This window comes from Lingula anatina, chromosome 9 (genome assembly GCF_051362555.1).
Source record: "Lingula anatina isolate TDL-2025a chromosome 9, LinAna3.0, whole genome shotgun sequence".
NCBI classification, from domain to species: Eukaryota; Metazoa; Brachiopoda; class Lingulata; order Lingulida; family Lingulidae; genus Lingula; species Lingula anatina.
In genome coordinates, this window is record NC_141775.1 from 11,859,511 (window position 1) to 11,880,146 (window position 20,636).

Below are 20,636 nucleotides of genomic sequence, written 5' to 3' on the forward strand. Positions count from 1 at the left end.
TAGACACATTTTAAATGGTTAATTTGTCTGACAGTTCGGCCTAAATTACCCCCATCTCACGTTACACCTTGGTGGGTGCATTATGCTCCCTTCCCTTCCATTCACCCCAGCCCTTTATACCGTCATAGAAAAGGCAGAGACCTTCTGGAGTAATGCAAAATTTTCCAACTCGTTTTAATTAGTGGAGTGGGGACAACGTATTTATAAATATAAGGTAACAAATTTCATAGGGGTTAAAGAGCAGCAAAAAAAAAGTAATCCGCAAATCACTTACATAGCACCTTGCTATTTATAAAAACGTGTTAACAACGCCAAATATTCCTTTTTTAAAAAGGAATTAAGATTAAAATTACTGGAGTAGGGACAACGTATTTAGACATATAACGTCATTGTCTCATCGGAATTAAGGAACGGTAAAAAGAAATGTAATCCGCAAACCACATAGCACCTTACTGTTTATAAAAACGTGCTGACAACGCCAATTATTTAAATTTTTTTAGTATGAAAAAAGCTAGTGAATAGGGTAACAAAACAGTGCGGCTCAATTTCATCAATGCTAGATAGCGCTATTCTACGGATAATGCTTTTCTTTAGAAAAAAATAGTTATCCCTTGAATAAAGTTATGTTTCTCAAACGCTAGATACTTATCAATGTGTCTCCACCATTGTTATGCTATAGTTAAAAATGACCGCAGTCCTGAGGGGAACTGTCCACAGAATAACTATTGATGAAACTGGACCCCAATTAAATTTTTTCAATACACGGTAATTATTTTTGTTGATTAATACAAATTCGCAAGTATTTATACTCTTTTAATCCGTACTGATCACGCGTTTGTTTTTCTTTCTATTGTCTATGGCGATCAAATAAGTAAATAAAATAAAATAAGTAATTTGATTAACGGATTCAATGTCGTGTGAGTAAGGCAGAGAGCAGGAAGACAACGTTCAATTTACTTTTATTTTTCTCGTTTAGTAAGCCATGTAGGCCTAGCTATCACCAGTCTTTCTCCGTGTAGAAAAGTTTCCAATAGAATGAAGTCTGTCGCTTGATGATTTCTATTTGATCACCACCTAGCTGGTGTCTCCAGTTGTCGTTGACAGCTTTGGAATTTACATGGATATCATGGTACCTTTTGATCTTTGAAGGATTTTCTATTGACGTAATATTCTCCACTTTGTGGAGGATGGAATGTGTAAAGCGCATCCGAAGGAACTCCAGCATCCGGCGCGCCTCCCACAGAGGATTGTCGCAAAAGTCCTCGTGCTTGGTAAAGTACCAAAATTTCGTCTGATTACCGTACAGCTTATACAGTCTGACAATTATCTGGAATTGTTCTTTGCGTTGGGCGAGGTATCTCATGATCGACTTTGTATTGCAGTGACGCGCCTTCCAGTCAGTCCTGCGAGCACAATCGCTGGCAATCAGAGCAGCCGGATGGCGGATTTTTACGACAACCAACAAAGAGAACCTTTTCTGCAGACTGTGGGAAAATTTCAAAGCTATCGGATCTTTCAGTATCAAACGGGTGTCCGTTCCGTTCCTGCATCTTGGGAACATTTCTAAATAAAATCTCTCCCATCCTTTAATGTCCACTACCAAGTTGACATCGGCGTGCTTATAAACTTTCGGCTTTGCTGTAATATTACCGCAGTTGACCAGACGCTCACCGGGATTCATGGGCTCGTGGAGGTATTTCGTGTTTTCAGAGTAGCTGGCAATCTTCCCAGCTATCGTTGTCCCACTGCGCGGCGGACCTGTGATTAAAACATCGGACCGACTGAACATGTCCGCATTGTCAGCGGCAGCGTCGGCGTCAGTCCTGCACCGACGATCTTTTTGCAATCCAGACAGGTCGTGTTCGTTACAAGTCCTCTCAGCGCCTCTGTTGGCTGCCTCGTTAAGGTTTTCGTCCCTGGTGAAGAGTGTCATAAAGGGAAAGACGAAGCACATGTTAACGAAGTAGAACGTTGTTGTGAATCTAGTCATCCGAAGACGCATGGTTACGTCTATATCAGCTGTCCAACTGTCTTGTAGTCAAGTATTTATTTTCATTCCTCTTCTGTGTGCTCTCTCACTAACCAACTAATAACTTGCATACTGCAAAAAAAGAAGGAAAAGTTGTTTGTATTCAAACAGTCAGAGCACTCTTATCAGTTAGCAGCCAGTGTTTTATTTTTAATATGTGTAAATGTCGGTGGTTTTATTTCAGTATTTTTATTTTTATTTATTATTGAATTAGGACTTTTGTTTCACTCATACACTTGCACAAGATTCATTTTGCCCTCTCTTTCTCTCTTGCTCTCATTGTTATTTATAGTTTTCCTTTTCGAAACACGTTATTTTAAATCGTTCAAATTTCTCGTATCATTTTCAGTAGAGTCCGCTTTCATTTGCATTATTTTAAGTTATTCACACTAAGTTTTCAAAATTTTTAGTGTACGTCTGTTAAGATACTTCATTACCACTTCGTGGGATAAATGCTCTGATTTTACTGAAAAAAACGACTTCATAGGATAAAATACGACTTCATCTCCACATAAGATATTGCCTGCGGCGTCATGGGATCATGGTGAAAAATTCCCTTTTATTGGCCCAACGTTATGAGAGAGAACGTTTTTGAAATATAATGTTTTCGTACTGAAAATATTATCCAACATAGGTGAACTGTACGTTTTAATTTACTTGTATGACTGAATAGGGTTTCTTTACTGGTATTGGATGTATGTTTTGAGCAATTTTAAAATGCACAGGCATATGTAAGCGAAGATCCAGGATTTTTGAAAATTCAGTACATTATGGGAGATTATGGTCAGCGTTGAAAAAAAGGGGGGTCCAGACCCCCTGGGCCTTCCATTCCCAGATCCGCTTGATGCATAAAACTACTGGATCAGGTAAACCAGGCTATGAAAACATAATTTACGCGTAGGTTACTGGATTATAAGATGGATAAATAAACAAATAGGAAACGATTATTAAACGTAAATAAATAGATAATTGTGTTGAAAAAGAAGCAGAGAAGGTACATGTACATAATTGTGCACTACAGTCGTTTTGATCAAGTCGCGTCCCACTCTGAAAAGACTAATTTTTCCATGAGGAAAGACAAGCGCAGTGGTAATGCTTTACGTTTGTCCCTTGGTTTCCGAGATGCTCTGTTCTGGTCCTACACCTGTGAATGTCCATCACGGCGTGATCAAACGTGTCCCAGTAATGTGCCCTTGGCTGGCTCTCTTTTGACCCGAAAGTCTTATCTGCGGCACAGTCTGCATTTGGGAACCTGTTAAAAAGGCGTTCGGGGGGGGGGGGGGGGGGGGGGGGGGGGGGGGGGGGGGGAAGGGGGGGGGTACTTGTTGTTTAGCAGCCTAATTAACGTGGTTGATCTGCGAGATCAACGGGCTTGTAAATTGATATTTATTCAGAATAAATTGATGAATTGGAAAAGTAAAGTTGCAAAGTAACCTTATGTCTCAAGTATATTGCTTATGATTGCTTATTTCTTTTGTGCTTCCACCTCACTCGATGTGAAAGATAAGAGCGTAAATTAACTACAGCACTCTACAGTCTGGAGAGTCATTCCATAAGATAGTTGTAAAGCCGAATTTTGCAACCAAAGAAATACGTGAAAACGCAATCTGTGACTGTAACGCATTTAGCAACCGATTTCTTTAAAGTAACTGGAACAAATTGAAATAATTTAGAGATAGAGTCGGGATGGGAACGGGGTTGCCTTGACACAATAGGCTGAATCTGGTGTCTGCCCCCGGGGTGGATGATTTATGTTTTATATATATCACAATTTCTTCCCCAAGAACACAACAATCAGTTTTTAATTGGATTCCTTGAGCTACATTCAAGCACTCAGCTGTCCAGTGCCGTGTGCTGCCCTTTTCTTTTTCAAATTAAGGGTCCCTTCACAATCATAATGACAGTGGTAGAGCGCATTTTGCAACTGCAACGCATTTTGCAAACAAACAAAATCGTGAAAACGGGTCTTGCAACTGCAATGCATTTTGCAATTTTTGTAAGTCCTAGAAACGGTTGGAAGTACGGGGTGTGGTTGTCCCATAGGGTGGTTGATTGTAATTTTTACATCGTAATTTCTGATTTCTACTCGTAGATCTTTAGTAGCCTACGTAGGACTAGTGTGACCTTGCAGTCCTTTGGGGGAGGGGGGGGGGTATATTTTTATATCGTTGTTACTGATATCCCCTATCCATTAAAGTGAAGAACATGAGACATTGGGGATATTTAAAGAGATAATAACTCTTCGTATGAGAACTATATTTCAAAATAAAAACATTGTGAACAACTCATAAAAATATAATATATTCTGTTGTACAAGAAAAACGGCAGTTATAGCTATTATTCTGATATCCGAGCTTGTCTTTAGAAATGCGCTTTCACGATTTTCTTTGGTTGCAAAATGCGTTGCAGTTGCAAAATGCGTTCATCTGCAAAAATGTGGCTCTGTTTGTAAGCCGCATTTTACAACTGAACGCATTTTGCAACCGGTTTTTCAGACTTTCCGACCTCAAACGTTTTCATTAAGTATGTAGGTCAGGGGGAGGGGTCTATCTTTTTAAACGACCGAAATATTCTCAAAATATTATGTTGTATATCAATAGAAAAGCTTATTTTGACAGCTTATTTCAAGTCATAACATTCATGTCATAGTTACATAAGAGATACTTCTATAACACGAATAATGGAATAGACGGTTTGTTAAAGATATTAATGTACAATTTATGTGGAGCAAAATTAAAATGGAAAAAACATACATTCTTGCTACTGTGTACTAGCCACATCTATAAACCTGCGCCGTCATTCAAATCACACATGGTCAGCTTTATGTCCTAGTTTAAAGGCAGGCAATGTGTTTATTGGTAGCCTTCGTGTGTCTTATAGTGCCTTAGACCCATCATGATTCAACGTCCAAATACTGACAGTTTTTAATAGTTCTGAAATCTGAAAAATCTCAAAACTAAATGAGAAAATGAAAAAAAAACAAAAAACTTTATGCTTTCCGTCACAGGACCGGAGCTCTTGAAACAATGTACACTATTTATAGAGCTTAAACTCACGGGTATCTACGAGAATATGGAAATAACAGCTTCAATAAACTCCAACGAGATAATCATGTGGGTGAGATATGTTACTCCGCCCACCCCACACCCCATTGCAAATACACGCGTCACTCTCGAAATCATGGTCTAGAATGAAACATCATATCGACCTTTACGCATAATTTCCACATCCAACCAGAACTGAAACATGTTTGGATACAATGTCACATGAAGTGGTAATATACTATGAAGTCGCCGGAGGGTCCTTATTTTTTAACCAATGAAGTCGCCTAGCTCTATCATGAAATAGTAATTTTTATCCTATGAAGTGGTAATATACATGTATTATGAAGTATCTTAACATACGTCAGGCCCGTAGCCAGGGGGGGTTCGGGGGGTTCGAAAGAACCGCCCCTTTTGTTGGGAAAAGGTCCACTCTGGGTAAAATTTGATCTAGGTAGATAAAGTTTGTATTGGAAAAGGTCCACTTTTTCGGAAAAAGAACCCCCCTTTTGAAATTGCTGGCTACGGGCCTGTACGTAATATTATTATCTTCTTACCAATTCTATTAATGTTTTCTTCCAGTACTTGCGTGTGGAATAAACATAAAATACACAGCCACTAGTCTAGTCGGACTCTTTTCTGTTTGACCAAGTATATCTTCACGGTGTGTAAATGTAAGTTATACATGTAGATAGACTCTGGGTCAGCGAGGGTTATGTGGCATACGCAAGTCACGTTACGCCAGTATCCAGGCCCCTCAAAATGATGACTTCAAACTATTTGACACTACTGACCTTCATACCTCTGAAGCAGATATATATATATGTCAAAGGCCCGGACCAAATGTAGCCCCATGCATAAAAAGCCCAGACCCCATGTTTATTACGCCCTGGCTGGGCCCATTCTTTATGTTGTCTTTGCATTGTTAACAGCATAATGGGCAACCTAAATGACCAAGTTAATTGACCTAGTTAATTGGACAAGCTGCCAGTTTGTTTGTATGGCATGTGCATTGGATGTATTAGATCAAGGCACAAATAAAGCCCACCTTTAATTTAACATTTCTTTAGTAAATGTTACTAAATCAATCTACATGTCTTTTCTTTAAACATTAAACATCTTAAAATTATTATCTTAAAGTATTATCCTCTGATGTATTTTACAAATCACAGGTAATAAAATACAAGTATATCTCATTTGCCACACCTGTAAGTATCATAATATGTGCCTTGATCTAAGACATCCCCTGCACATGCCATACAAACAAACCGGCAGCTTGGCCAATTAACTTGGTCATTTAACTTGCCCATTATGCCGTTAACAATACAAAGACACCATAAAGAATAGGCCCAGCCAGGGCGTAATAAACATGGGGTCTGGGCTCTTTATGCATAGGACTAGATTTGATCCGGGCCTTTGACATATATATGTGTAGCTCTCAAAGATAGTCTGTATCTCATCAACAACATTAACGCGTGTACATGTATAGGGCCTTTATGTTTAATAGGTCGACAGAAAAGTGTCATTTTATACACATTTTTAATGGTTAATTTTTCTGGCAGTTCGGTCTACCAACCATCACACGATGTTTCCCACATCTCACGTTACGCCTTGGTGGGCGTATTGTGCCCCCCCCTCCCCTACCATTTTCAAATGGCGAATTCACCCCAGTCCTTTGCCATCATAGTAAAGACAGAAGCCTTCTGGAGTAATAATACAACTCGTTTTAATAAGGGGACAACGTATTTAGACATATAACGTAACAATTTTCATAGGAGAAAAAATTGTAATCTGCAAACCACATAGCACGTTGCTATTTATAAAAACGTGTTGACAACGCCAAATATTCGTGTTAATTACTGGAATGGGGACAACATGTTAAATTATGTAGCGCAATTATTTTCATATGAATTAAAGAACAGTAAAATGTAATCCGCAAACCACATAGCACATTGTTTATTTAAAAAAAAAAACGTAATGACAACGTAAAATATTCTAAATACTTTTAGTATATAAACAGTGTATGGGGCAACAAAACAGTAGGGTTCAGCTTCATCAACGCTGGGTAGCCCTGTCCTATGGACAATGCTATTCTTGGGAAAATACGTAATCCTTTGAATAAAGTTATGTTTCGCTCGATACTTATCTATATCTCCAACATTGCCATTCTGTAGTTAAGAATGGCCATCGTCTTCAGGATTGCCGTCCATATTATACCTATTGATGAAACTGGACCCTAATCTGGTCCAATCTTCTGCGGCAACAGTTATTCATACGATGATAACCTCTCGTTTAGAATACTGCAACCCTTTACTCTATGGCTGTACCGACGAACGAATAAAAAACTGCAGCGAATTCAGAATATTTAGTCCCGTCTTTTAACCCGCACAGCCAGGGAGACACATATCACACACACTTTAAAGCAGTTGCACTGGCTCCCGGTTAGAGCACGCATTTTATTCAAAATTTTAACTTTTATGCATGCTATTTTTTTTACCAACCAGCGCCCCTGTGCCTACAAAAACTAATTCATCTTATCATCAATCGTTATGTTCCAAAACTTAGTTGAAAATCACTTGACCAGTTTTGCTCATGCCATGTAATGCCAGATGAAGGTCTTCAAGCCTATGGACCAAACGAATGGAACGATCTCCCAATATACTTAAAAACTATAGAGTCTGAGGACAATGTTAAAAAATAATTAACACTTTTATCTTTAAAAAATTTTATAGGTGATTTGACTGGCTGTTATCTTTTACATTGCATTTCACATTTTAATATCTTAATATCTAAACTGTCCAAGTATTTATTCACATTGTACTCCACATTTTAATATCTTTAAATCTAAACTGTCCAAGTATTTATTTACATTGTACTTCACATTTTAATATCTTAAAATCGTAACTACCTATTTATTAATTGACTTTATTCATCTAATTCTGTTCATTTTACCCATGTAATGTCTACTGAACATTTTATATGGATTGTAGACTATAAATAAATATTATTATTATTATTATTATTATTATTATTATTATTATTATTATTATCTTTTCAATACACGGGAAAGTTGATTAACGGATTTAATGCCGTGAGAGTAGATCAGAGATCAGCGAGACAATGTTCAATTAACTTTAATTCTACTCATTTCACATGCCATGTTTCACCAGTCTTTCTCCGTGTAAAACAGTTTCCAGTAGAATAAAGTTTGTCGCTTGATGATTTCTATTTGATCACCACTTAGCTGGTGTCTCCAGTTGTCGTTGACAGCTTTGGAATTAATATGGATATCATGGTACCTCTTGATTTTTGATGGATTCTCTACCGACGTAATATTCTCCACCTTGTGGAGGATGGAATGTGTAAAGCGCATCCGGAGGAACTCCAGCATCCGGCGCGCCTCCCACAGAGGATTGTCGCAAAAGTCCTCGTGCTTTGTAAAGTACCAAAATTTCGTCTGATTACCGTACAGCTTATACAGTCTGACAATTATCTGGAATTGGTATTTGCGTTGGGCGAGGTATCTCATGATCGACTTTGTATGGCAGTAACGCGCCCTCCAATCTGACCTGCGAGCACAATCGCTGGCAATCAGAGCAGCCGGATGGCGGATTTTTACGACAACCAACAAGGAGAACCTTTTCTGCAGACTGTCGGAAAATTTCAAAGCCATTGGATCTTTCAATATTAAACGGGTGTCCGTTCCGTTCCTGCATCTTGGGAACATTTCTAAGTAAAATCTCTCCCATCCTTTGATGTCCACTACCAAGTTGACATCGGCGTGCTTATAAACTTTCGGCTTTGCTGTAATATTACCGCAGTTGACCAGACGCTCACCGGGATTCATGGGCTCGTGGAGGTATTTCGTGTTTTCAGAGTAGCTGGCAATCTTCCCAGCTATCGTTGTCCCACTGCGCGGCGGACCTGTGATTAAAACATCGGACCGACTGAGCAAGTCCACATTGTCAGCGTCAGCGTCGGCGTCAGTCCTGCACCGACGATCTTTTTGCAATCCAGACGGGTAGACGTGTTCGTTACAAGTCCTCTCAGCGCCTCTGTTGGCTGCCTCGTTAAGATGTTCGTTCCTGATGAAGAGTGTCATAAAGGGAAAGACGAAGCACATGTTAACGAAGTAGAACGTTGTTGTGAATCTAGTCATCCGAAGACGCATGGTTACGTCTATATCAGCTGTCCAACTGTCTTGTAGTTAAGTATTTAATTTCATTCCTCTTCTGTGTGCTCTCTCACTAACCAACTTATAACTTGCATACTGCAAAAAAGGAAAAAAGTTGTTTGTATGCAACCAGCCAGAGCATTCTTTGTCAGTTAGTGGCCAGTGTTTTCTTTTTTATATGTGTAAATGTCGGTGGTTTTATGGTTCAATAGTCCGAAGGTTCGTTGGTCCGAATATTCACTATAGAACCTTCGGACCAATGAACCCTTGATTAAAAAATCGATGAAAATGTTACCACTTTTCGGACCAATGAACCTTCGGACCAATGAACCTTCGGACTATCGAGACACCCCCATTGATATAAGGCTTTTGTTTCACTTATACACTTGCACAGGATTCATTTTGCTCTCTCTCTCTCTCTCTCTCTCTCTCTCTCTCTCATTGTTACCTCCGCCAAGGAGGTTATGTTTTCATCCCTGTTTGTCTGTCTGTTTGTTTGTCATCAACTCACAAAGTTATGGACCGATTTTGATGAAATTTTCAGGAACTGTCAGAAGTGGGCCAAGGAAAAGATGATAAGTTTTTGGTGGTGATCCGGATCAATAATCAATCAGTAATCAATAATAATCAAAAATCGCTGCCTTGGCGGAGGTCTGCGCTCTCGGAGTGCTTTTCTAGTTATTTATAGTTTTCTTTGTCTAAACACGTTATTGTAAATCGTTCAAATTTCACGTATCATTTTCAGTAGAGTCCGCTTTCAATTGCATCATCTTAAGTTATTCACACTAAGTTTTCAAAATTTTCAGTGTACGTCATATGATTATCTTCTTACTAATTCTACTTTAACATCAAAATGTTTTTCTTCCAGTACTTGCGTGTGGAATAAACAAAATACACAGTTAATAGTCTAGTCGGACTCTTTTCTGTTTGACCAAGTGCATCTTCACGGTGTGTACATGTAATAAGCAGTTGACAGGTGTGACAGGAATAGTAGTCCGCTAGGAACCGTGGTCCGCTCCCTATTACTCTGTACTGTACAGGTGACATTGGTCCCATATACAATGCTCCAGACAAATCCTAACCTGTACTAATCATATTGGACCCCAGACTTCCTTTCCTGACTTTCCTAGGACTACCATTCCTGTCAAACCTGAACCGCGGAAATTTGGTAAAAAAATAAAATTACAATCAGGCTCGAAATACGGACACCATTGTGTACTTTTTTGGTTGGATATTGCTTTTATACTCCTCCCCAGATTCGTGGTCAAAATATTTACGTGGAAATCCAACGCAGACAACAATAACCAGTTCCAATCATTTAATGTTCACTCGTTGCTAGCTCAAGTACATTCTGACGATCTGTGGGGAATCCCACTCTTTGATCTCAAACCAAGAAAAAAGGATTCTCGAACTTGACTCCCAAATCAGATTATAACAAACAAGGCGACTTTGCCTCGTTAGACTTCAGACAACGTATTATGAAGAATGACAAACTATAAACAAAGACATTTCGTGAAATTACGGAAAGATGAACGGACGTAAATACGCACAAATCATTCAATAGATCCACAAAAGAACAACACCACATGTTTTGAGCATCACAGATAATTTCTAGTACCTACCGTCACACCACCAGGCTACGTTTTAAAAAGAGAATTAGATTCAAACGATGGACCATATACATTCCTTGCGTGGCTCCATTCCGATAAAATGCAAAATGTATGCACAACAAGTCTAACGAAGATTGACATGTCTTCCCTATACCTTGTAAATTACAAACTAAGACAATTAAACCGCCACAAACGCCCCCCTTCACCGGCATGCAGTAAAAACCCATCGCCTCAGTTAATGGTGTGAACGCTATTTCCATTAACTCTTACACCCCATTTCCATAGATTAGATCGACCTACTTTGGATCGACCTAACTCCCTGGGGGTTCGCGCTGAATAGCTGTCAGCCAGGCGGACACGAAAGTTAATTGCCCCTTACGGCTTGTAGTGGGCGGGGACGGACACTTAAGGGGGATTATCTGACGGTAGTCTGGTGAGACTCCCCGCGGTGATAGATCGATCTAAAGTTGTGGGAATAGACCCTTAAATGCCATCATAGCGTACCAAACCTTACAGATGCAAATTAAGCGAGTAGAAATGTCAAATAATTGCCACTAAACCCAAATGCCTTCACATAGACTGGGTTCCTATGCCTAGATCGATCCACCTGGATCGGTCTAACTCCCTGGGGAGTCTCACTGAATTGCAATCAGCTCAACCAGCTTGAATATCTGTCACACCTACCGAATAAGCTAGGGAGTAAAGATAATTGCCCGATAACAGCTTTAATAGGCGTGACAGACATTTGAGTCAGATAAGTTGATAGCCATTTAGTGAGACTCCCCAAGAAGAAAGAATGATCCAAATATCTTTGGGAATGGTCCCTTAAAGAAATATTATGGGGTTCAGTTCCATCGTTTCCTTCCGTTCCATTTTTGTTCTGTTACGAGCTCCGAAAGGACGAATAAGTACCTGCTGCAAGTCAAGTTTACGACCAGACAATTTAAGGTGCTGTTTTAAAGCCCATTTCTGCTGACCAACGGATTAATTTGGGTTCTTAGTTGGAATATATTTGAGTTATGTAAGAAACTGGTAGCAGTAATTTGCGTGTTACAGCGAATGCACACAGCTATAAGCCTGGCTTGTTATGTATTTTTAATGAAACCATTAAATGACACACATGCGTGCCTTCATATACAGTGTAATAACTACTCTAATAAATGTTTTTTTAATAGAATTCCTGCTGTGATGTTCTTTGTAGTAGTATATGCATAATAATATCGCCAACAACACTTATTAATATCATGTAAGAAGTATAGATGCTGTCTTGAGGTGGCTTTGGATGGCCTTGGGCTGACCTTGAGCAGACTCAAACTTTCTCAGTTTTGGCACACAATCTTAAATAAAAAATGCTATTGCCTGTCTATGTGACTTCTGACAGGTCAGTCTGTGATGTGTTTCAAACCATTTCCTTGCGAGTGTAAAAATGTTTATAGATTTTGTTTTAAAAAGTCTAAAATAATAAATTTTGAAGACTGCTAACCACACTTACCGGTAATGTGCCAATTTTTATAAGTCGTCTGTAAAAATCTCAGCTCTTTGTCCTTTCGGTGTAATATATACCACTTCTAACCAAAAGGCTAATAAGGCTAATTTGACATTGGCGTTTTTGAAAGGGCTGTCTTGTTTGCTTAGCAGTCACAAAAGAGTAGACAGGGGTCAATTTGGGTGCTCCTATTGTCCGGCCTTCAACAGACAATAGACGGCGTGAAGTGGGTGGAACTAGTTAAAAAAATCTAAGTACTATGCCACTGGTGACGAAGAAAATGCAGGGTGTGGATAAGTCTACGTCATTACTACTGGCATGAGACATTGAATGACGCTCTTTTATGTCAGGCCCGTGGCCAGCAATTTAAACAGGGGGTTCTTTTTCCAGAAAAGTAGACCTTTTACAGTGAAACCTTTCTGTACCCAGATCAAATTTTACCCAGAATGGATCTTTTCCTGAAAAAAAGGGTGGTTCTTTCTAACCCCCCGAACCTCCCTGGCTACGGGCCTGTATGTGTACCATAAATACAAAATAACATAGACCATCGCTCCCTTTAAAGATTTTTATTTCACCAGGGTGGAAACATCAAAACTTGATACAAACACACGATGAAATGGAAATTGTTTAAGTAGTAATAATATGTAACAATTTTAAAGACAGTGATCAGTATTAATAACATATAACAATTTAAAAACGGTGATCGTTCCATATGACTCATAAAGTTGATAAATACAAATGTAGTTTTTTACAACATCATCTTTCACCAAATTCTATTTTAACATCACTGAATGCATTCAAAGTTTAAAGACAGAACAGTAAATATCTTCATTTGAATTACTAACAAGGCCGTAAGAAACATTTAATAAACTGGACAAGAGAAAGGTTGTCAACAAGAAATAGCTAGCTGGAATACAACACGATAAAAAACTAACAAATGTACAGTATTCCTGGAATAGAAAGGGATAAGATGACAGGAAATGCTGCTAGATATATATATAGAACAAAACTAGGTCATTGTAGATTAGAGAACATTAAAATTAGGTCACAAATAGTTGAAGGGGGATAGAATATTGCCGGTGTAATTGAAAAAGAAAGAAAAACACAACAGCACTGCTCCAGTTACTGCCTAATGTGCAATTATTTCAATGAAAAAAGTAAAAATATCTGACAATGAACAAACATGTTTTGTGACTCAAGTTATAAATAGATATTAAAAGAATCAGATATAAGCTTTCATTGAAAAAGTAGAATTAAATCCAATGAGGTCACAGCTTTAATGACAATATAACAAGAGTAAAGTCATTTTTTTATAAACATGTCAAAGTTATGGATGAAATGAACAGACCATTAACTGGGTCACCATGGAATAAAGGCCATAACTGGGCGGGAAATAATGGAAAATGATGTACAGTAAAACAGGCCATTGCATTAGATGAGAAACTGGGTGAGATTTTCAACACAATCCTATGGCAGAATGAATACCCATAGACTGCAGAGATTAGCTAATGTCTTTGATATACAAACATGAGAAAATAGATATATACTAGTAAAAGGAACAATGTATCACAGTAGCACAATATTTAACATGTCTGCTAATGAAATGCCTTTCACTGAAATTGGTTTATAAATTCAACATATTTAAACTACTTTGTCGCTAACCATAAAAGCTTAACCTACTTTAACTGCCTGATAAAACATTACCTTAGATATATCTTTAAATATTAGTACAAATACACCATCAACTTGAAAGTTTGGCAGGTGCAGTAAAAACATTTTTTGACTTGGAAAGTGAAAAAAAAGATGGGTGTTTGATTAAACACCACAGAGTATCTTTCTACTAAATGCTTGCCAAAGTGGACAAAAACAAAATTCAGTAATATAAACACCAAGCTACATCTACATCTTGAACAACTACTTAAAAACCTCCCACTACATTCTGCATGCATCATACTCGGGCCTTATAAACGGATTAGGCATTTACTAACACTACCCGCAGATCTTTTAGCACTTACACCCATATTAACCACATAACTCACAAATTAACCAACACTACCAGAGCGGATGAATGTTAGTGCTAGGTATCACTTTGTTGATGCTAAATAATTGTACAGTGTCTTGGTCAATTTGTGGCTTTTGTCATTAATACGTGTGTTAGTGCTAAAAGATCCGCAGTTAGTGTCAACTTAGTAAATGCCTCATCTGTTTATAAGTCCTCCATTTCTGCTACATTATCACATGTGTAATTAGGGGAGCCAAAGTTTCCCTAAAGTAGACCCCTGTGTCGGGTGGGTGGGTGGGATCAGGCATTCTGGGTTGTAACAGAATCTGACTAGCATTTGGGCAAATAAGCATTAGATCTTCAGATATATTTTTTATCAAGTTACTACCGTACAAATATCACATCTAAATCAAAAGCACACAGCCTTAAGCCAATTTCTTTACAAAAGTGTACAATAAAAGTTAAATACTAAGCACTGCCTCTTAATAAATATTTCCCAAATATAACTTAAGACATGTAAGATGTACAAGGTGTAAATAGAAAAAAAGAAGCTAACAAATAACTTGTTTTCAATAAATAAGTAGCTTTAACAGAATATATGAAGCTTCTATATGAGAGCTATGAAGACAAACAAAACAAAATATACAAAATGTATAACATAGCAAGATAACTATATCTAAATAATAATTTATGTTACCACAGAATTTAACTAATCATAAAAAAGGACCAAAATGTAACATTAAACAATCCAAGCTTAACTTAAATAATTCAAAGATGTTTATACAGTGAAACAACGAATTTGCTGAAGGTTAACTTACATCTATAATTCAGGTGAAAAAATTAAGCATTTAATATGCCTTCACATTATGAATACTTAATTGTCGGTATGGTGACATTTCAAAGTATTAAAACAGATTCTGTTGGAAAATTGTAGCTATGATATTTAATGTTGATAATTCTGTACAAGACATCATCATTTTGATGTCATATATATATTTATGATGTCACACATTTTTAATGACATCCTATGCCATACACCTCATTTCCATAGATTTTTAGATCGATCTATCCCTGTGGGGAGTCTCACTAGATTACTGTCAGCTTGGCTGGCTTAAGCATCTGTCCCGCCTACTAAAAGCTGTAAGGGGGTAATTAACTATGGTGCCCGCTCGGCTGACTGCAATTTAGCGTGAACCCCCAGGGAGTTAGGTCGATGTAAATCTTAATCTTTAGATCGATCTAAATCTCTGGGAAAGCACCCTTAGTGGTCAAAGCTATGAGTATTGGCCAAAACACTCAGAACAAGATTTTACAATGTCTGACTGTAAATCAGTTTTAATACAATGGAATAAGACACTGAATTTATAATTATAGTCCTCCTAAGACCCCAGTCATATTTGGCTGTAATGGCTGCCAATGTCACATCAGCATCCAAAAATGAGATCTTTACTTATGTTACTGAGGTTTCTGAAGAAGTGAATCAAAGTTACCGAGATAAAAATCAGCACTACATTCATTGAATTCCTAGACACATCTTTGTTGAAAACAGCTGCCTAATGTTAGCGTTAACTACTCAAGTTTAGAAATTAACTTTCATAGTAATAAATAAATGAAAACATAAAAGAATTAACTTTTTCCCATATCAGCAAGGTATGCCATATCTAAAACCCTTGAGAAAATTGAATTACAAAACATAAACCTTTAAACATTAACTATTTCTCATTTATAACTTTTTTAACCTTTGATCCTGACCACTTCCAAACTTTTAAAAACATCAATGCAAGTTACAATTCATTGTGAAGATATGAATAATATATGTACCAGATAACATTAAAAACAGCCATGACCATAAGAAAAAAAGGAAAAGGTAATGCCTTCATTCTGATGAAAAAACAGCACAACATGCAGCCACTATGTGTGATAAACATGGAGAAAAAGTGTTATTTTAGAAAGTGTTTTAGATGTGACAGTGTGTTAGATGTGACAGAGCATAAGATGTGACATATGGTGACATTAGAGAATTAAAAATGGGCAATAATGTATTACATATGAAATTGTATGAAAATAATAGAATGTGTTTGGAAAATTGAGGGGTGGCTTTTTTTTTAAATACATAATCTACCTTAAGTATCCGAAGGCCAATTGAGCATCTCAACTAACACAATGTCACCTCTAATATTCAACACAATGACTCATCTACAGCAATTCACACCCCATCCTACACAATTACTGTCATACTGAACATTCATACTGCACACCAAACATCTTGATACTGTCACACCTAACACATTCAAACTGTCACATCTAGCACATTTTTTCTGTCACGTCTAGCACAATCAAACAGTCACACCTACCACAAGACAACATCTAAAACATGCTCTTTACATGTAATAGCAGCCAGCTGCAAATGCCACAACACAGAGATGGAAAACAACTACTAATCTGAAATATTTAAAAATTATGATTTTAACATTATAGACAAAATGGCAGTAAACAATATTGGACTTTTCATCCCTGTGTTAGCTTTGTGAAACACTTAGTCTTTCTATCAAAGTCACAAACTTCATAAAAAAGGGAAAAAATATTACAGTGGCTGTTTGTGCTGATGTTTTGTGCTGTTCTTAACCCAGAGAAAATGTGGAAATCTATCCAAGGCTTTGAGACATTTATCAGTGAGAAGCTGACATGAGGTAGAAAAGAGCTTGTTATGAATTATAGAATTGGTATTGTCTTGATTGTGTTTAAAGTGACATAGGGCATTGTGGTGTCCCTCTGGTGGGAGTTTTGAATCATGGGATGTGAGGAATCTATGTTGGTAGTAAACAAAGAGTTGTGTACTGTTGTATGGTGTTTTGTTACATGAGCAAAGGCAAAAGTCCTCTGTACGTGACAGAGCTCAAGTAGTAACTGGGCACCACCTTTTGGGATCTGTCCATTTAAAAAATCTTCTGGAAAAAGAGGGCATTTTTTCACCTCTGAAGTATATTTTCTTACAAATTTAACATTTTTTTCATCCAAATAAAAAGGCAATGTTAATCGATGACTGTCTCTTTTACCATTATCAAGTGTCATGCCATTACCTGTGTCAGGCTTCTGGTAGATATAACAGTGTGTTAGGTGTGACAGTGTGTTCTGTGTGATACAGCTGGTATTGTGTTAGGCGTGTTAGGTGTGACAGTGTGTTAGATGTGACAGTATGTTAGGTGTAACAGTGTTTTAGGTGTGACAGTGTGTTAGGTGTGATATGTTAGATGTAACAGTGTGTAAGGTGTGACAGTGTGTTAGATGTGACAGTATGTTAGATGTAACAGTGTGTTAGGTGTGACAGTGTGTTAGGTGTGAAAGTATGTTAGATGTAACAGTGTGTTAGGTGTGATATGTTAGATGTAACAGTGTGTTAGGTGTGACAGTGTGTTAGGTGTGAAAGTATGTTAGATGTAACAGTGTGTTAGGTGTGACAGTGTGTTAGGTGTGACAGTATGTTAGATGTAACAGTGTGTTAGGTGTGACAGTGTGTTAGATGTAACAGTGTGTTAGGTGTGACAGTGTGTTAGTTGTGACAATATACAACACAGAAGAATTGTGTGAAACTATCATATAAGTGAAAGTGTAAAATACAAAGACCGAAGAAAATTTGAGCACTGAGAACAAAGAACACATACAAGGTGGGCTCAGGTCTAAATTACACCTAAATCACAATGTCTCCTTCCTAACAAGTACATCACAGTCTTGCTTACTAAAGCCATACCACAAAATCTTACTCTTCATACCATTCAAAATGTCCAACACTAATAACTACCTAACAGAAACCTTCAGTCTATTTTTCCCTTACTGAAACATACAAAGGCTTTCTCTTGGTTACTTACAAGTTATATAAACACGCTTAAAAAACTGTGAAAAAAATGTAAATGGTATATTTAAACACTGAGTGACCAGTTCTTAACTAGAGATAGTTTGACAATTTCAAACGCATTTGTTTCAAATTCAGCACAATGTGTGCGCGACTTGGCAGCATCTTTTCACATAACAACACAACGAAGTTCCACAAACTGGTAAAATTTTCCAGCAATTCATCTACTTCAATAATATAGCTGCACATCAAAGTAAGTTACAAGAAAAAAAAGGACATCAGGATCTTTGAATAACTGAACACATCCCTATGGCACATGGCATCAATCCAACTATTCTCTGACTGCAATATTGCAACACACCCAAGCAAAAATGCTGCATTGCCTTCCTCTTCTAGCCATTTTCTACCTGGAGCCCTGGAAATAGGGCTCAGCATACAACCCAATAACAATTTCAATTCTTTCTTCTAAACATGTTATCGGCGAATTGTTGTGCGTACAATTGCTTTTGTTCTGATGACAGTATTGCACAGTTTTTCTGCTGTTACTCCGTGTTCTTGTTGTTGTTGCTGCAGCTGTACTGTTACTGATAATGACTTTAATCATTGCTGTATTTTCTATGTATGTAACACTATTGCTCCAACTGTCGCCTAAGCTGTGGGCAACATTGCCATATGTTTACCACTGTGTTGTGTGAAAATGCTGCTATTGCAGCTGTTGCTGTTGTATCAATACTCTTACTGTTTGCCATCAGCCTGAACAACATTATTGTTGTTGTATTTGTCACTGTCAAATGTGTTGGCATCGCTATATGCGGCTGCATTGTAACTATTCACACCAGCCTCTTGTTACTGTACTGTGATGTTACTGTTGTACATCACTGTGCATTGCTGATGTTACTGCTACTGTTAAACGGCAACAATTCAGCATACTGTTACTTCTGATGCAATGTCCTACAGTTGTGGTAGTTGTCACTGTTACTACTTTTTTTACACACTTGCACAACATTGCTACTGTTGCTGCTGTTGTTGCGTTGTCATTGTTACTGCTTCTTTTACGGACTTGCACAACATTGCTACTGTTGCTGTTGTTGTTGTTGTTCACTGGTGTTGCAGGTTTGATCTCCTTGCTCCTCCGAAGAGCTGGAAATATTCCAAAAGATACCCTAATTATGAAACTGTTTTAATTCCTCAGACTCAAAAAAGATCAGCATTACAATTACATATATAGTTTACAAGAGACACAACTAGCTAATTCCAAAATGAGTGAATAACAGTGAATTAGAATTTTTCAACAGTCACTGATACAATTTTGACACAAGATTGATGCTAACCAAAACAAAAATGAAAGGTCTTGAAACTGAATGAAACACAATTTGATACAAATATGCGATGCAATTAAAAAAAAACACTGACGTGAACTTGACACTTTCACTGAAAGTTTTTTGTATTTGCAGTCAGATCATTCTTAGTACATAAAGATCAGGAAGCATGGAGTACATTAAAAAATCTACCTAAACAATGACAGTTTGAAAAAGTTTTTCACACTGAATGAAAAAAAAAAAGAAAGAAACTGAAAACTTTGAAATGTATGGCAAAGAGGACAACTAGTAAAATCTCAAACTTTGTTAAAATCAAACCACACATAATACAAATCAAATACCAGGTTTACTTTTACTATCACACAGCTGAAAATCAAGCTTAAAAACATCAGCATCTAGATGTTTAGCGCACATGAGGTACTCAAGTTGTGGCTGTTCAAAGCGGCATATTGTCAGGAGATAGGCAGAAAATATCACATCCACTCAGGTAAACAGGCAGAAAAACTGGTTTAAGACAGATATAATATGCAGACGACATGTGATTTTTTTTTTGTTTGTTTAAAAAGACAACTCATGCTAAAATTGATAAGCAAGGGAAGGGTTTTTTGAAAGAAGAGAAAATGTCAAGTCAAACTAAGCCATCCAACTGAAGCTTAGTCTACAAAATTGAAACCACACAAAGTATTATAATTAAGTTCTATGTGGGTTATCCTACTTATTTTTAAATTTGAAAAATTTCCACTGATTCAAGGTCTTTCCACATCATAAGTTTTATCTCGAGGTTTCTATCTTTATTGTCCTGTTTTGAATGAAAGAGAATGACGGCTTAATGCCCTGCCTTTGTTTAAGAGAATCACTACACCCATGCTTGATACAGCCAATTAATTAACACAGTCCATACAATTTGCCATATTTCTTCTGTCTTAAGCAACACATGCTTAAATCTCAAACTTCCAGTAGGAAGCTAGCTTGTAAAAACCAGTCAAGTCCCCAGTTGCATAATTAAATAGGCCACTCAAAACAGAACACTAGAGAAGGACCACTAAAGACAGAATGTCCTAAGTGAAAAGATCCTAAATATCAGTGGATTCAGTCTTATATCAATACATCTACAAGACAAACAAT

At 37.4% G+C, this 20,636-nt stretch overlaps 2 protein-coding genes across 7 annotated transcripts in view; both read right to left on the minus strand.

Annotated features, from left to right (window-relative positions):
* Positions 1–241: 241 nt before the first annotated feature.
* Positions 242–12,485, minus strand: LOC147759916 (uncharacterized). Of its 5 annotated transcripts, none has more exons than XM_086996284.1 (2): positions 12,347–12,485; positions 242–2,101 (listed from the first exon to the last, which is right to left on the minus strand). In XM_086996284.1, the coding sequence occupies exon 2, from the start codon at positions 2,000–2,002 to the stop codon at positions 998–1,000; it is 1,005 nt and encodes a 334-aa protein (XP_086852410.1). In that variant the 5' UTR covers positions 2,003–2,101; positions 12,347–12,485; the 3' UTR covers positions 242–997. The 5 variants fall into 5 exon arrangements, with proteins under 5 accessions (XP_086852410.1, XP_086852412.1, XP_086852409.1 ...); XM_086996286.1 differs by lacking the exon at positions 12,347–12,485 and adding an exon at positions 10,867–11,022; XM_086996283.1 differs by lacking the exon at positions 12,347–12,485 and adding an exon at positions 5,628–5,859 and having other exon boundaries at positions 244–2,101.
* A 406-nt stretch (positions 12,486–12,891) lies between these two features.
* The window catches only part of LOC106170697 (calmodulin-binding transcription activator 2-like), a 42,171-nt gene continuing 34,426 nt past the window's right edge, over positions 12,892–20,636 (minus strand). For both annotated transcript variants that reach the window (XM_086995073.1, XM_086995072.1), the window contains one exon: positions 12,892–19,332. In XM_086995073.1, the coding sequence (XP_086851199.1) occupies positions 19,266–19,332 (67 nt within the window). In that variant the 3' untranslated portion in view covers positions 12,892–19,265. The remainder of the gene's footprint in view (positions 19,333–20,636) is intronic.

Coding starts and splice junctions, on each gene's coding strand:
- LOC147759916 (XM_086996282.1), bottom strand. CDS start 9,241: ATGCGTCTTCGGATGACTAGATTCACAACAACGTTCTACTTCGTTAAC.